We start from the raw sequence: 17564 nt of genomic DNA on the forward strand, positions 1-17564 counted from the left end.
TAATTCAGAAGTATATTTTTAATAACCTTTTTATGTCAATAATTGTATTTCTAAAACACCGTTTTTAAAGGTTGCTGAATGTATAGATATCCAGTATGACTCTTCCAATTCACTACTGTTGGACATTTAGCGTCTTTCTAATTTTTTTTTTCCCTTACCGATAGTGCTGTGATGAACATCCATGTAGGTAAATCTCTGTACCATTCTTAACATTCCTTTAAAATATATTCCTTAAAGGGTAATTACTGGTTCAATGGATAGGCATGTTTTTAAGGAGTTTGATAGAACTGCCAAGTTGGCCTGCAGAAAAATCTTCTGGTGAGAGAGTGCTCTTATCAGTTTGCCCAGCACTCTGTCACTCTGTTAGTTCTTCAGGATTTTACCTTACCTTCTCCACTAGTGTCCCCTTGGTTGGGATCATCTGTCTTTGCCATTAAAGATTTGAAGGTGACTCTACTCTTGTGTACCTTCCATGGCTCTGCTTCATAGAAATGACTCTGGTTACCTTCTTTTTTTTTTTTCAGAGCACATCCCTAGTTTGGAAAACCACTGAGAGATAAGTAAACAATCAAAAGATAACCAGAAACAAACCCCCCATATGTTTGGAAATTAAGAACTGTGCTTGTATAGATAAACAACAATATCCTACTGTATAGAAGAGGGAACTATATATATATATATATATATATATATATATATATATATAAACACACACACACACATATACATATATATGTAACTGAATCACTTTGCTGTACACCAGAAACTAATACAACATTGTAAATCAACTATACTTCAACTTTTAAAAATGTGCTTCTCAAGAACATATGGATTAAAGAAGAAAGCTGTTGAAAACTAGAGCATATTTCAGGTTGAATAATCATGAAAATACTACATAGCAGAACTTGTGGGTTGCTACCAAAACGTAACTAAAAGGAACCCTTGCAGCTTTAAGAAAAGAAACAGCAGTGAAAATTAATGAGCCACTAAGAATTCAGCTCAAGAAATTAGCAAAAATGAATGAATCAATGAGTGAATGAATTCGTGAAATCCTTGAGGTCAGTACTCCTTACGCATCTTAGTACAGGTCCTTATTTCCAAAACAGTGCTTAATAAGTGGAACTTGATGAACATCAGATTGGATTTGTTCAATCTTCAAGGCCATGATTCTAAACACATGGTATTTCCAAACTGTCAAGGGTAGAGTATTCCCAGTCTGATTGATCTGCCAAGATAATCCTTCCAAGTGTCACTTAACTTCTTGGGGCAGTAGATTCTGACTTGAGGAATGGAAGACGCCTAAAAGATGGTGGATTTACGTGGTCTGGTTGAGATGAGCACAGTGTACCAGGATTGCAGCCACCTGGGTTATGGTGAGGCTGCATCTTCTTATATCTGGACATCCCAGAAGGGTGTTTTGTGTGTATTCTACTAAAAATGTTTTGGAGATAAAGGTTAAAGGTAAGTGCCTTGGTACCGTTTCATTAAGCACACAGCTTTTGATCATCAGAGACCAAGAAGAGGGCCCAACCCTGTGCCTTCTACACAGGCAGCTGTCTGCTGCAGTTAAAGAGAGCTTTGCATGTGTAAGGGACACAGGATTGGGCTCTGGGGATCAATTTGACTCGAGGAAAAAGAAGTGACTTTAATTTCATTAATGGTCTCCAGGATGATTGTGCTACCAGTTTAATTCTCCATTAAATGTGCATGCTGCGTGGCGCTCCGTTTCTTGCCTTTAGTATCATTCAGCTCCAGCTGACACTAACCTGTTTTCTATTTCATAACTGAATCACAGGGCTTTTTCAGGAGAAGTCAGCAAAGCAATGCCACCTACTCGTGTCCTCGTCAGAAGAACTGTCTGATTGATCGAACCAGTAGAAACCGCTGCCAACACTGTCGATTACAGAAATGCCTTGCCGTGGGGATGTCTCGAGATGGTGAGCACCCGCAGCCTGCGTTGTACAGTAGCACGGGGTTGTGAAAGTGCCCTCGGAAGCCTGGACCCAGATCTGCCAGAATATGTCCCCTCCACCCCTCCCTCCTCTGGCGGCTTTGTGGGTGTCACAGCAGTTACTTCTCCTCCATAAACCATTCCAGTCAGTTCACTGGCTGATGGGGGGCTGGGGGGGCGGGGGTGGCATGGAGGAGAGTTGCCTGTGTGGTCAGAACACCTTCAGATTTTTGACGTTTAAAACAGGGGTCCCTTGGGCTTCCCTGGTGGCGCAGTGGTTGAGAGTCCGCCTGCCGATGCAGGGGACACGGGTTCGTGCCCCGGTCCGGAAGGATCCCACATGCCGCGGAGCGGCTGGGCCCGTGAGCCATGGCCGCTGAGCCTGCGCGTCTGGAGCCTGTGCTCCGCAACGGGAGAGGCCGCAACAGTGAGAGGCCCGTGTACCGCAAAAAAAAAAAAAAGGGTCCCCAACCCCCAGGCCATGGACCATTACCAGTTAGGAACTGGGCCGCACAGCAGGAGGTGAGCGGCAGGCCAGCAAGCTAGTGAAGCTTTATCTGCCGCTCCCTCATCGCTCGTATTCCCGCCTGATCTCCCCCCTCCCCCATCCGTGGAAAAATTTTCTTCTATGAAACCAGTCCCTGGTGCCAGAAAGGTTAGGGAACACTACTGGTTTAAAACATTACATGTGGATGAATTGATGGAAGGTAAGTGTAACCTTAGGGTCTTAAAAAGGATACCTTCTAGAAGCATTTTTCCCCACAGAAAACACAAGCCAGAGCTAATTGTTACATGTCTTACACTAGTAAGGTTATTGGCAGTTGGGACGAATTAGCTTTTATGCTAACTGGATCCAAAGTCAAACATTTGTACATACAGTATGTGTGAAAATAGTGCAAAGCATGCCCAAGTGACAAATGTTCTTTTCATTAAGAGAAGCTATTCTAAGAACTAGAGACCATCTACCATTCATTTGCAAAACAGTTCAGGATCTTCCTGGAAGACTGTCTTAAGTGCACGGAATAATCAACACCAGATTTCAAGACTATTCTTATATAAGGAAATTGGGCAGTTAGTGTAGTGGATACATTTTAAGGACTTTTGCAAATATACTGGCTGGCTGGTTCTCTTGAGAGATCTCTTTGAAGGAAACATCTCTTCCAGTGGAGTTTCAGCCTGTGGAAAAATAACTTCAGACTGCTGGGCAGGCATTCTGAAGGTCTCCTTTCCCCATAATCAGACGTTCTTGGGGCCTGTGGACCCACCCAGGCACAAGTTGTACACAGGGTGACCTCTTAGAATTTGTAGGACCAAAGTGAAGTTTTGGGGATTGGAAGATGCAATTCACAGAACTTACACTGTATTCTCAGAAATCCTGTGATATGCAGCTCTGCAGATTTCATCTTCCAATGGCACTAAACTCACAAAATTAGGTATATCTCATGAATCTGTAAGTTAAAAATCACAAGTTGTGTGTGTATTTTCTCAAGACCCAATCCAGGGACTTCCCTGGCAGTCCTGTGGTTAGGGCTCTGGGCTTCCACTGCCGGGGGCGTGGGTTCGATCCCTGGTCAGGGAACAAAGATCCCACAAGACGCACAGCACAGCCAAAAACAAAAAAAACCTGATCCATTCATTTCCCTTATGGGATAGTATGATCACTGTTGTTAATATTAAGAAAAGAGTTAAAACGCAATTCAGAGTCATAGCAGAACAAGTTTCCCCTATGGGTATTAATCCCCTTGGGGGTTCCAGAGTATTCTTCTCAAAAAAAATTAAGTACCTTCAGTATGCCTTGTGGAGATTTCTCGTATAAGTGACAGCACACTTTGTTGTGGACTTGGAGTGAATCTGGGGACTTATACAATTATAGGCCTGAAATTCAGAGCCTACATCAGCCTGACTGCTATCTAACCAGCCCCACCCAAGTTTGTCACCTGAGTTGTGGAAACTGGAAATTGACCAGAATCCAGCTCACTTGTTTCCTCTGTGCAAAATGAAAGCACATCCTCCTTGGCAGGAAAAAGATCCACCAGCTGGCCTGGACAGTGGGCCCTGATTCCCAACTTCACTTCCATCTTTCCTGCCTCCTGCCCCAAGACTCATAGAATTATGTTGATGGTCAGATGGGTGAATTCATCCACCTGGTCAGATATCAATTTAACCATAATCAATTAGGAGGTTTTAATCCCTCCAGCAGCGGCTTTATCTACACATACAGAGTCAGGCTGAGAAATAAATGGGTTAGTGGGGGGTTCAGACCAGGAAATCATAGGATTTTTTTTCTCAATTATCTGGGTGTTTTAGGAGAAATCATTTGGGATTCTAAATGAACTGGAAAATTACTCCAGTCACTGTTCCACTTTAAATATAGGGACACATCTCACGGAGAAGGGCTGCACACACAAATTCTCCCGATGGGGATCTTCCACAGAGTCTGCCCTTTCCAAAATTCTGATATTCTTTTTACTTGAGGCTGAATGAGTACAGCAGAAAGTGTCCTTTAAAGATGGCTCCAAGGCATGGAAGCAACCTAAGTGTCCATCGACAGATGAATGGATGTGGCACATACGTGCAATGGAATATTACTCAGCCATTAAAAGAAACGAAATTGTTATTTGTAGTGAGGTGGATGGACCTAGAGTCTCTCATACAGAGTGAAGTAAGTCAGAAAGAGAAAAACAAATACCGTATGCTAACACATATATATGGAATCTAAAAAAAAAAAAAAAAGGTTCTGAAGAACCTAGGGGCAGGACAGGAATAAAGACACAGACATAGAGAATGGACTTGAGGACACGGGGAGGGGGAAGGGTAAGCTGGGACGAAGTGAGAGAGTGGCATGGACATATATACACTACCAAATGTAAAATAGATAGCTAGTGGGAAGCAGCTGCATAGCACAGGGAGATCAGCTCAGTGCTTTGTGACCACCTAGAGGGGTGGGGTAGGGATGGTGGGAGGGAGATGCAAGAGGGAGGAGACATGGGGATATATGTATACATATAGCTGATTTACTTTGTGATACAGCAGAAACTAACACACCATTGTAAAGCAATTATACTCCAATAAAGATGTTAAAAGAATAATAATAATTTTAAAAAGACAGGTCCAAGGGTCTCACAGGGACCTCAAGACCCAGGAGCAACAGAGGGCATAGACTCAAGAGATGTAATTCATGGAATTGCAAATGCTTCGTCCAGTCTTTTGAGCTTTCTCAAGGAAGCCCCAGATTTGGCTGTTTGATCAGGAAGAAACTCATGTGAGCATACGGATTAGTGAAATGAGTGCAAGTTGAGGTTTGAGCACTTGTGCCCCAATAACACCTCCGTGAGTCTGTCTGTCCCTGTGCTCTGGTCTGAACACTGGGAAAAGAAACATCTAGACCATCTACCTGGGTAGAGAGGGAACAAGCCCATTAAGTCGCATTTCAGTAGCTCCTACTGAGCCTGGAGTTGTGTGACAGCACAAAAACGTAGGTGGTCATTGCTCTGGGTCTCTTGTACCAGCCCTGGGTCTGTTTCTGAAACGCAGCTCCTCTGGGATGTGTCTTTGCTGTTTGGGATGTGGAACAAGGCTGTGTGAGGTGGGACCATTTATTTTCACCTCAGGATCACATCTTTATTTTGTGGTTGTGTAGTTTTTGATGGAATTGTCTGCAACTTCAAAGCAACTCCTAAAGCATGCTGGAGAGGATCATGGAGAAAAGCGTGTTGTATATGGTGTGCCTTGGCTTTTTTCTTCCAGCTGTAAAATTTGGCCGCATGTCGAAAAAGCAACGAGACAGCTTGTACGCAGAAGTACAGAAACACCGGATGCAGCAGCAGCAGCGAGACCACCAACAGCAGCCTGGAGAGGCCGAGCCGCTGACTCCCACCTACAGCATCTCGGCCAACGGGCTTACGGAGCTTCACGACGACCTCAGCAGCTACATTGACGGGCACACCCCCGAGGGCAGCAAGGCAGACTCTGCCGTCAGCAGCTTCTACCTGGACATACAGCCTTCCCCGGACCAGTCAGGTCTTGATATCAACGGAATCAAACCAGAACCAATATGTGACTACACACCAGCATCAGGCTTCTTTCCCTACTGCTCTTTCACCAATGGAGAGACGTCCCCAACTGTGTCCATGGCAGAACTAGGTAATGGCTTCCGTGTTTCCTTTGGGATGGACTACTTGTGCCATTTGAAGGAAATGGGATTTGTCTGACTTTCCTTTAATGAGTTATGTTATTAAAATGATGCATCTAGAAGGGCGAGTCACCTTTACCATTTGGACCACTTCATAATTCCAACCTGCCCCCTTGGTTTTGACTGTCCACTGTTTCCCATCATATATCCAAGAAACTCAGTGACCTCTCAGCATCAGAGCTGAGACAATATGAACGTAAAGCAATCTTTAAATTCCACAGAAAACTGTAAGTTCAGGGAATGGCCCCATTAACTCCACTGATTTAGTTATGTTCTAAGTATTGCTTTATACCAAAAGTTATAAAAATAGCAACCCACAGACTTAACCTGGCACATAGACATGGGTTTTTGACCAGTGCAGAGCTTTACAATTTTTGAATTGGTTGCTAAAATTTTAAACCTGGACAATTCCACCTGAAAGTTCAGATTTTCAGTTTCTTGTGGAAGGAAAAAAAACATGATCTAGTTACACTGGACCAGCATTTGGGAATGGCAACAACCAACTGGTGCCACTTAGGGCCTAACGCCTTGAAATGGGCCCATCCCACTCTCGGCATTTATATCACTGCCCAGTCCCCGTATGCATCTAAGTTTTGCAACTCTGACACATTCTATAATCGTTAAAGGGAAATTGGCTTCTTTATTTGCCAAAATGTTTTGGTGATGGATATTAATGCAAAACTGATGTATGTCATAGAAGACTCACCATGCCAAAAAAAACCCCACAAAAACCTGTCATTTCCTTATTCCTGTGACATTGGTGCTTCTTGGGAGATGTGACCTAGAAATGTTAACACAGACAATGGAAAACTTTTCATTTCAAGGAAGTTGTGTTATAACATCCTCTGTTATATTTAATCGATTTTTAAGTACAGCACTATTATTAGAGAAACTTTGATAAGGACCTTTACTGTTTGAGAATTTGATCTACTCCTCCCCATGGTTCCTCACACAAGGTTATAATCCTTTGGGATATTTCAATTAGTTGCTATGAAGATGACTAAGTTAAGACGAAGAGAGAAGGAAGACTTCACATGGAAAAGAACCAGCAGGTTCTGACTTGAGCACAGACGTCCTTAGTTCACAGAAATAACGGTTGTGTTCTTTAGACGGTTTCTCCACCTCTGTACCCCATAAAACATTTTTAAAGTGAAATTTATATTTCCAGTAAAATCTTTCTCCAAATAGAACAAATTGAATGTTCTTTACGGTTTTTACACAAGCACCTCTTTATGGGTCTAAATTTAAATCCTCAGGAGCAGGGACATTTTAAGCCTGGTCTTTAACCACTGAACAGCATTAAAGGTGTATCACAGCTCTTTTGATTAACAGAGAAACCTCTGAACTAGAAGCCAAGCTGAGCCAGAGCTAGGCTTGATTTTTTTTTTTTTTTTTTCTTGAACTAGAACAAAAACCTTCCGTTTTTGTCGTGAGATCTTGGTTGACTGAGCCTTAAGCAGAGCTGTAATGAAAGTAAAATTTTCAGAAATGAATAAGGATTTGATTGAAAACTGACATGATACAGTGAAAAATGACCTAGCTTGCTTTAGGTTTGCTTCTACTTTATCATACATACTAGTGAATCTATGCCATTTGCTTGTCGAATGTTCAACCCAGAAATAAACTCACACCGCTTGGCCTAAGTGTGTCCCTTGAACATGGCACTTGGGCTAAATGTGCACTGATACCTGAGTGGAGCCAGAAGTCAGCCGATTTCCCCAGCCCCTCCTTCACCCGCAAATCCCTTTCCTCTTCTACAGCTGTCACCTCCCAGTGAGTCCTAGAGCCCTGTGCCCTCATCCATTCTCCATGTTCTCCTAAACTACGGATTTTTCACACGTAATTGTGGCATTTTTTTCCACGATGAATAAAACTAACTCATCGCTAGGATTTGCCCCAAACCCAAAACTAAACAAGAATTTCGTTGAAAGGGATATAATGGAGCTCTGATTTTCTGTCCCACTTAGAGGTGCAAAATGGTTTGAGGAGCTAAGAGTAGCGTAAAAGCAGCCAGAGACCTTGCTGCTACTTCTTCAAAGCTCTCTGAAGTTCCCTGACATTTCCTTGGGGGCTTAAGTCCGACTCTTTTCTTTAACTAACTTGACTTCATTTTAGGCTAAATTTTATCATCAGATTTGAAACAAATGAAACCATTTGTGCAATTGGAAAATAACTTGTAAATTAACATATCCTAAGCTCAGTTCTATCTTTCAACAATAGTACCTACTAATCCATTACTGTTAGTGGAAATACATCTGCATTCCTGGCTATGAAATTTTGCCCTTGATGTACACTTAGTACCTGAATTATACATTCCAGATAAACTACCTAGGTTCCTTTTTAAAAAAAAGCTAACTGGGGAATTCCCTGGCGGTCCAGTGTTAGGACTCAGTGCTTTCACTGCCATGGGCCCAGGTTCCATCCCTGGTCGGGGAACTAAGATCCCACAAGCCGAGCTGCACAGCCAAAAGGAATAAAAAATAAAAAAGCTAACTGCATTTATGACTATAATTAATAACTAAAGCCTTGTACATAAGAGATAACAGATATGTTGGGCAAAGCATGAGACAAGAAGTCAGCTTCTCTGGGTTGTGGTCCTAGCTTTGCTGTAGGTTGTACAACCTAGTATAAGTCATGTTACCTCTGCAACCTGCAGTCTCCCTACCCATGGACTATAAAGATTCAGAGCATAGACTCTGGAGCCAAATTGTATATGTTTGAATCACTGCCCACTTGCCAGCTATGACACCTTGAAAAGTCACTTAACCTCACTGTGGCTTGGTTTTTTCATCTGTAAAATGGAGATAATACTAGTATCTTCCCCCTAGAGTTGTCGTGAAGATTAAGAAAAAATATTTGTATATATACACAGTATATATATATATATATATATATAGAAAATGTATATATATAGATGTAGGTAGGTATATTATATTAGTGTGTTATATGAGTCTATGTTATATAGAGTTTACATAGTAACCTCTACCCAAGTGTTAACTTTTATCATCATTGCTCATGTTATTATCTACAAAGTGATGAGAGTTTGGCCCAGATGATACCTAAAGTTCCATACCACTGTGAAAATCTGTGACTTTCTCAGAAGACAGGATTTTCCATCTGAAGTATCTAGACCTTGGCTGTCCTGATGAAGCCATCATAGTTGAGGAGGTGAACTGATTTGCCTGTCACAAAGTGAGTTACCCAACTGAGCTCAGACCAGAAACCAGGTCTCCTAACTCCTAGTTCCAAGGTATTTCACTATTCCAGACTGTTTGTCTGAGAGACCACACTAACTTCTTAGCTTTTACTCAGTCTGACCATATTCTCCTTTGCTGAAATGGAGACTTAAAAACAGCACAGAGTCTAAAATCTTACACTTGCCAAATCAAGTATGAATTTTGATCAAAGGCAGCTGGTGAGAATGCAGCCACTGCCCTCTACTGGTCATTAGACATTGCATCATTTGTTGTCGCTTCTAAAAGCTGGACTCAAATAGGTAGGGATGGGTGGGGACAATTTTTAGGATGAAGTGAAACAAGAAGATGCTGACCATATTAACTGGAAACAGAGCATTATCTGGAAGAGAATACTGTGAGCTTCTTCCCATTCTTCCCTTCCTAGGATTCTCCCAGCTTCCCTGTGAACACTTTGCCTTCATCATTTCTTTCATATTTACAAAAATTGAATTTACTATGTACACACTTATTTTCTTGTTTCTGATTCCCCATTATTTTGTCTTTATTCCCCTCTTCTCTTCACACACGTCACTGATTCTAAGACATACACATAATTTCTCTCTCTCAGTTTCTGTCTCCTTTAATTTTTTTCTTTTGTTTATGTTTTATTTTTTATGATATTTACTTATGTTGTTTTCATGTCTGTGTGTTGCCAAGTAGAGCTGTTAAGGTTTATTGTGCTTTAGTGTTTCAGAATCTCTGAGGAGGTTCTAGTCTCGAGCTTTGTTTAGGTGAACCTGCTCTGTTTTCACACAAACAAATCTGATTCTGTTTGACGTAAGCAGTAACAAATTTCCAAACAGACACTCTTACTAGTGTTGCTAAGTTTGCCCTCAGCACCACTGTTTTAAATAACTTTCCTATTATATATTCAAGACCCTGGGAGGGGCATCACTTTGGGGTATGGCTTTGTATTCTTGGAGTCTTGTCAGTTCTTCTTTTAAAATACTTCTTGAGTTGTCCTTCCCTTCCATAACAATTATTAGCAACCTATTTCAAGCTCTTAGTCCCTTACATCTAGATTTCAGCAGCCTTCTAATTGATCCTCCTGCCTCCAGTCCACCAATGACAAAACTGCTTGTTCTGTTTCCCCAAATACAGTGTTCAGCATGTCAGCTCCCTCTTGAGACTCCTGCTGACTCCTTTTGTTAATCAAGTCCATACTCTCAGTCTCAACATTCAGGATCCTTCAGGATGTGGACTCTTCTCTACCCATATTTCTGTTTTGACACCATCACTTTATCACATCTTCCTGTCTCCTGTGGATGCCATATCCATTCTTTCATCTACCATCCCTTGAACGTGGAACTGGTCCACTGCCTCACACACTGGCCTCTGCCTACCAAATCCTCCCCTTCCTTCAGGGGCCAACCCAAATGTTCCTCTTCTGTCAGGAAGCATCCCCTAACTCCCCTCATCTCTCTGACAGCACCTATTATGTTTTTATTTTTCTTTCTCTCCTAGTAGAATTCAACTTCATGCTTTATTGTCTAGTGTCTTGAATTGTCCTTTCAGCATGTATGTACATGTTCACCAGGTTATAAGTCCCTAGAGAAACTTATTTGCCATCTATTTCTTTTAATATCTTCAAATCCGGTACACTTCAGGATAATAAGAACAAATGTTTATGTAGCAGATGCTATGTTATCCTCTCTATTCTAAGTGCTCAACTCACTTAATTTTCACAGATGCCCTATGATAAACAGGAAATTAAGTACTATTTTCCTCACTTTACAAATAAAGAGACCGAAGCGCAGAGAGGTTAAGTAACTTACCCAAGGTCACATAGCTACTAAGTAGCAGAGCTGAGATTCAAACCCAAGCAGTCTGGGTCCAGAGTCCATCTCATCTCTTAACCACCACACCATATATATATATGTATGTATATATAGTGACATAGTAGGCTTCAGTAATGCTTGTTCTGCCATTTTTGCAGGAAAAACAAAAGAAACACGTAGTTGTTGTCCCCCCAAAAATACCATTTTCTAATTTTTCAAGAGTAATCCTCCACCAGTCAATGTATATGGCAGATCTGTCTTCATAAAAACACCAAGTACAGGTCGTGTCAGTCATTTTTCACACTTCTCTAGGTCAATATTTTCAACTCCAACATTCACTCCCAGACGCTGGTGTAAAGGCACAGAGAAGGTCAGGTCAGGAGAGTCTTTGAAGATGCCAAGCCTTATTGCTAAATGTTGGCTTTGCCTGTCCTTTATCCTCATGTCCCCAAATATAGAATAGTTCCAAATTGCTTACTTAAATATGTCGAGATCATTAAAACTGGTTCAGCCATGTTGCTTTATACTTGTTACTTTTTAAATCAAATATTAAGTAGGGAAAACCCTGAAGAACTTGGCTTTTCATGTTGTGATCTCCTGTTTTCTCCTTAGAACACCTTGCACAGAATATATCTAAATCACATCTGGAAACTTGCCAATACTTGAGAGAAGAGCTCCAGCAGATAACGTGGCAGACCTTTCTGCAGGAGGAGATTGAGAATTACCAAAACAAGGTAGACTGAAGAATTTTACCTAAGATTGAGGCAATGTTGGGAAGGGTGTTTGTGCAGGAGGTTTGAATACAAACAGACCAAAGAATGAATGTTTTTCATCAGATAGCAGATTTCTATTTAAAAATCTTTTTTCCAGAGCTGATCACGTTCTTGGGGCTTTACCACCTTATTGAGATGTCAGTGTGCAAAATTTCAGAAATAGCACACAGATTCTATTGTTCCTATAACTATACACATATGTCCTATCATTTGTCAACAGGGAGCTAGATTAAGGAGCTTCCAAAAGGCTCAAAGAATTGCGATTTTTCCCGATACCACAATGGAAGATTTCACGGTCCAGAAGTTGATGTAAAATAATCTCAGCCTCATGGTTCCGAAGTTAAAAAGGAGGAGTTTAGAGAATATGTGTAGAAAAAAGTTTGGAAGCTATGATTCTAATTCCAGTCTGAATCTAGCAACATGAGGCTGACAAGTAGTACTGCCAGTTACCTTTTTCTATAAAACAGTCTGATCAACAAATTACCTAAATGGGAGGGCAGGGCTGGAGAAGGAGGACTTTTAATTTTCCATTCTGCCTTTAGTAAAAGAAAATGCTGTGATTTTCCCCAATAATCATAGAAATTCAGGCTTAGGAAGTACCGTAGAGATTATCAAGGTTAATCCTCCCCTTCATTTTACATATGAGGAAACGACCATCCCTTGGCACATGGCTGAGAGTGAAAACATCAGGACTAGACCATGAGTCCTGGTTCCTAATTCAGTGTTTCTTCCATCCTGTTGTATTGGTAGAAACAGTCTTAAGCTAAGATTGGGGAAATAAGTGAGCAACAAGATGGATCCAGGTTAGCCTGTAACTAAATTGGAGAGTGGGTATATAAAAGGAATTAAACAGGACAGGTTGGGGGAATAGCAGCGCATCACCTTGTTTACCTTTGAGATAGCAGGTAGCACCAGCCGCCAGAATTACAAAGGGAAGCAAGAAAGCAGTAAACAGCAGCAAGGTGTGTGAAATGGGATTCAGAGTCAGAAATGCTGGGATTTGAATCCCACCTCCAATACCTCTTAGCTGGGAAACCTCTGTGAGCATTTGTGTCCGTTTATGGGGAATGGAAAAACATTCTTGTGCAAATGAAATGAGACAAGGATGTCATAAAGCACCCAGCTCATAGCAGGTGCACAGTAAATATAACTGACTCCCCTTTTCTTCCCTTGCCCCAGTAAAGTGGTGTGAAATTCCCCAAGGCAGAATAATTGCTTACAAGGAGATTCTACTTTGCTACTCTCCATGGCCCAGGGTTAAATCAGTGGCGTGAGTTGCTTTCTTGACTCCCGTTTTCATCTTCTGCTGCATGTATGCTCATAACATCTTCCCCCGTCCCTTTGCCACCAAAATGGTAAGAGAGGAATTGGAGGAGACCAGGAAGAACTTGGAAGCAGTCATTATAACGGGAGTAACTGGCCAACTGATTATTTTTAAATCCTCTAGCTTTTTTGGATCCATTTCCAAAGAAGGATTTTACACGATAGGAACAGTTAAAACAACTGTGTCAAGGGTATGGGTAATGGGGATGTTAATGTGTTTCCCTCTTCAACAGCAGCGGGAGGTAATGTGGCAGTTGTGTGCCATCAAAATTACAGAAGCTATACAGTATGTGGTGGAGTTTGCCAAACGCATTGATGGATTTATGGAACTGTGTCAAAACGATCAAATTGTGCTTCTCAAAGCAGGTATGTGCTTTGCAAGTGAATTTTGAGATCTCGACTAACCTGCTTTCACCGGCTTATTAAAGAAATGCTTGGTAAGGAAGGTGTCGAGAACAGTTTTTCTCCAAATGATAATAGCTCAGTTTCTCTTAGCAGAAACTGAGAGGTTTTTTTTTCTTTTTTAAGGTTTTTGAGCTATTTGTAGGAAACATTCCCTCCATTTTGCTTCTCCTCTGGGTGAAAAGATTAATTTGAAAGACACCTGCATTCCACAGTTTTAACCATCACCCGTGTTTTGTTTCTGTGCCTCAGGTCCTCAGGAGGTTTTGGTAAGCTGTTAGGAAGAAGGCTGTTTGTGGAACTCAGAGAGACATCCCTGGTTTTTTTTTTATTTTGTTTTGTTTTTTATCCCTGGGTTTTTGTTTGTTTTAATAACAGGAGTCCATGTTTTTCTTGCAACTCTGAGATTCTGTATTATTGCAGGACAGAGAAGTGCCCAAGAAGTAATTCATAAATCAGTCTCTCTTCAGTAATACAGGCCTTAGCTTTGGCACAAGTCTTTAATTACTCTAATGAACGCTGCTCTTTTAAATAGAGAGCTAAGGTGACTGAGAGCCTGCTAGTTAAGCCCAGCCCCATTGACTCAGAAGGGGGTCTCTGTGGTCAAAATCAACTCACCAAGACAATAACCCACCCCGTTTCTGCCTTTGCTCAGGTTCTCTGGAGGTGGTATTTATCAGAATGTGCCGTGCCTTTGACTCTCAGAACAATACCGTGTACTTTGATGGGAAATATGCTAGCCCCGACGTCTTCAAATCCTTAGGTAAGGAAATCTCTGGGTGCTTTGTCTTCAAATCAGGACTAGGGGAAAAGATGGGAGTTGGGTGAAAGCTCTTCTTGAACAAAATGGAGATTGGTTTTTTGGACACAAGAGTTAAAGGATTTTATACCTATGTTACTTTATAGTTAATCACCGTAGAAAATGTACACAGCTCAAATGCTTTTTGTCTATGTTACACGTAAGGGTCTAGAGTTTCATTTTATCTAATTGGTAATCGAAGAAATTTATGTTCTATATCCTTCCAGTTCCCTTCCAGATTTTAAGAACCAGGTTTGCAGGGGATATATTATTCAATAAACTAGAGGATGTGATTTGCTACATAAAATCAAGGAAGGAGCTAAAAGTCTGCCCTTCCATACCCGTTAAATAGCAACCGTTAATGAGATATCAAAGAAAGAAAGTATAGCTAAGTGAAACTGTGACATATACTTTAAAAGTAAATTATTTTAGATTTCTGTAATTTAAAGTAAGACAAAGTCATTAAGAAGAATGGGACGGTATCCAAGATATGTTGTTAAGTGATTTTAAAAACAATTAAATGACGGAAGGTATGTATACTTGAGAAGAGCCCGTTGACACTTTTTTTTATTTATTTATTTTTGGCTGCGTTGGGTCTTCGTTGCTGTGCTCAGGCTTTCTCTAGTTGCGAGGAGCAGGGGCTACTCTTCCTTACGATGCGCGGGCTTCTCATTGCAGTGGCTTCTCTTGTGGCAGAGCACAGGCTCTAGGCGTGCAGGCTTCAGTAGTTGTGGCACGCACCTCAGTAGTTGCAGCACGCGGGCTCAGTAGTTGCGGCACGCAGGCTCGAGGGCACAGGTTCAGTAGTTGTGATGCATGGGCTTAGTTGCTCCATGGCATGTGGGATCTTCCCAGACTAGGGCTCAAACCCATGTCCCCTGCATTGGGGGGGGGGGGACCACTTAACCACTGCGCCACCAGGGAAGTCCCTAGCCTGTTGACATTTAACTATATGTACATAATACGGACATCTGAAAGAACAGACCCCAACTTAACCAGCTTTGTGGGGGTGGGTTTTTATTTTACGAGACTTTCACATTCTGTGTTTTCAGTTCTGTAATAGTTACAATAGGGACTTCCCTGGCGGTCCAGTTGTGAAGACTCTGTGCTTCCAGTGCAGGGGGCATGGGTTCAATCCCTGGTCAGGGAAGTAAGATCCCACATGCCATGTGACATGGCCAAAAACAAAAAAATTATAATGGTTTTACCACCATAATGTGTCACTTGTTTTCATTTTTAAGCGTGTTATACATAGAATAGAGTAGAAAACAAAAAAATGAGTGATGTTAACATTTCAGTTAGATTATAGCTGTTAGACTCTGTTGGTTAAGAGTGTGGGCTCTGAAGTCAGGTAGCTGGCTTTGAATCTCAGGCTGTCACTTCCTACTTGTGGAATCTTCAGCACATTCCTTTTCTTTCCAAGTCCATTTCCTTGCCTTTAAAATGGGGATAGTAACAATAATACCTCCCTCATAGGGCTGTTGTGAAATAGTAGAATCGCCAAAGAATCCTCTCAGAGCAGCACCTATCACAGTAATCACACAACAGAAGTTCACTCTCATTATTGCAGATGATGATGATGGTGGCGATGTTGGTGGTAATGGTGATGGTGGCTAAACTGATTTTTCTTTTAACATTTGAAAGTATTAAACTATAGAAATGTTATTACTATTCCCTCTGATCTTCAACTGCTAGATCCCTCTTCACCTTCTTCCATATTTTCCTCCTAGGGTAATAACCAAACTCCTAACCTGTCTTTAATTTTGGCAGGTTGTGAAGACTTTATTAGCTTTGTATTTGAATTTGGAAAGAGTTTATGTTCTATGCACCTGACTGAAGATGAAATTGCATTGTTTTCTGCATTTGTCCTGATGTCAGCAGGTAAGATAACCAAATACAATGGTTTTTAAATTGTCCAGGTAAAGAATTTCTACAAGTACATAACTTACAATGGTTATAGACTATTCAGAGGGACTGCCAACCTTATTCAGTCTAATTTTAAGTTTTTCAGACAACAGTCCCCTGCTACACACATACATATACATGTACGCTTCTAAGAAGACCTCATGCCATTCTGATAAAATCTTAAGAAATGAGAATTGAATAAAATCCCATCTACAGTTAACCTCCTGCTACCAAGAGAAATGCTGTGGTAGAGTAGGTGTGCCCTTTTCAACACCAATCTCCAAGATAACATGGTTTTTAAAACATTCTGCTTTTTAAAGAAAATCCATTTGGATGTCATCCACAAGCTTATCTGAATTTAATATATGTTTTCAACCAGTACTGCCTCTTGGTGATAATCACTTTTGCAAATTTGCTGTCTTCGTTTTGGAATTCTTAAACATAAAGACTTTATCCTAAATTAACAATCCTAATTCATTTGGCACTCTCTTGACAATTTCAGTTGCCTTGGACTATAAGGCAATTTTCATATTTGCCAGAAAGACTTAGCAGGATTGATATGAGTATGTCATTCAGAAACATAACTATTAGAAAGGCTTAAGGGCCATGGTGGTTTCATTTGCACTCGTCTGAGCATGGCCTTAGATTTAAATGGCTGTCTTTTTGGAAAGGGAGGATCCTTCCTTCTTTCAAGTGTCAATAAAGATGGAAAGGCTTAACACTCTGTTTTGTAACTGTCCTAGATCAGTTTTTCACTCCTTTAGGAACAAATTTTGAAAGAGGGGTGAAAGTGGCCTGTTAGTCCCTGACTCTGCAGTGTGGTGTAATAATCTGTATCTAGGAGTCAGGAGGAGTTGGGGTGTTCTGACACCATGTTGGAAGAATACTCAGGAGTATGGTTTTTCATATTTAGATCGCTCATGGCTGCAGGAAAAGGTCAAAATTGAAAAGCTGCAACAGAAAATTCAGCTAGCTCTTCAACACGTCCTACAGAAGAATCACCGAGAAGATGGAATACTAACAAAGGTGAGAGCCAGAGGTTTCCAACTGACAAGGCTGAATTATCCCTTGCCCAGATCACGCCAGCCACGTTTATAAGTCATGCCACCAGACCCCAAAAGTATCAGTAAGCAATGGCCTACTGAGAAGAGAGAAGTATCCTCATTTCAAAAAATTATCTTGGGCCAATATTCAGGTTAAATTCT

The 17564-nt window shown here is 41.2% G+C and overlaps 1 protein-coding gene across 9 annotated transcripts in view; it reads left to right on the plus strand.

Moving 5' to 3' along the window:
- Nucleotides 1–17564, plus strand: part of RORA (RAR related orphan receptor A) — a 1120706-nt gene that overhangs the window by 1092317 nt on the left and 10825 nt on the right. For all 9 annotated transcript variants that reach the window (XM_079912654.1, XM_079912652.1, XM_079912651.1 and 6 more), the window contains 7 exons: nt 1796–1937; nt 5699–6094; nt 11770–11891; nt 13487–13619; nt 14311–14418; nt 16225–16335; nt 17273–17385. In XM_079912654.1, the coding sequence (XP_079768780.1) occupies nt 1796–1937; nt 5699–6094; nt 11770–11891; nt 13487–13619; nt 14311–14418; nt 16225–16335; nt 17273–17385 (1125 nt within the window). The remainder of the gene's footprint in view (nt 1–1795; nt 1938–5698; nt 6095–11769; nt 11892–13486; nt 13620–14310; nt 14419–16224; nt 16336–17272; nt 17386–17564) is intronic.

The sequence above is a fragment of the Stenella coeruleoalba genome, assembly GCF_951394435.1.
Source record: "Stenella coeruleoalba genome assembly, chromosome: 2".
Lineage (NCBI taxonomy): Eukaryota > Metazoa > Chordata > Mammalia > Artiodactyla > Delphinidae > Stenella > Stenella coeruleoalba.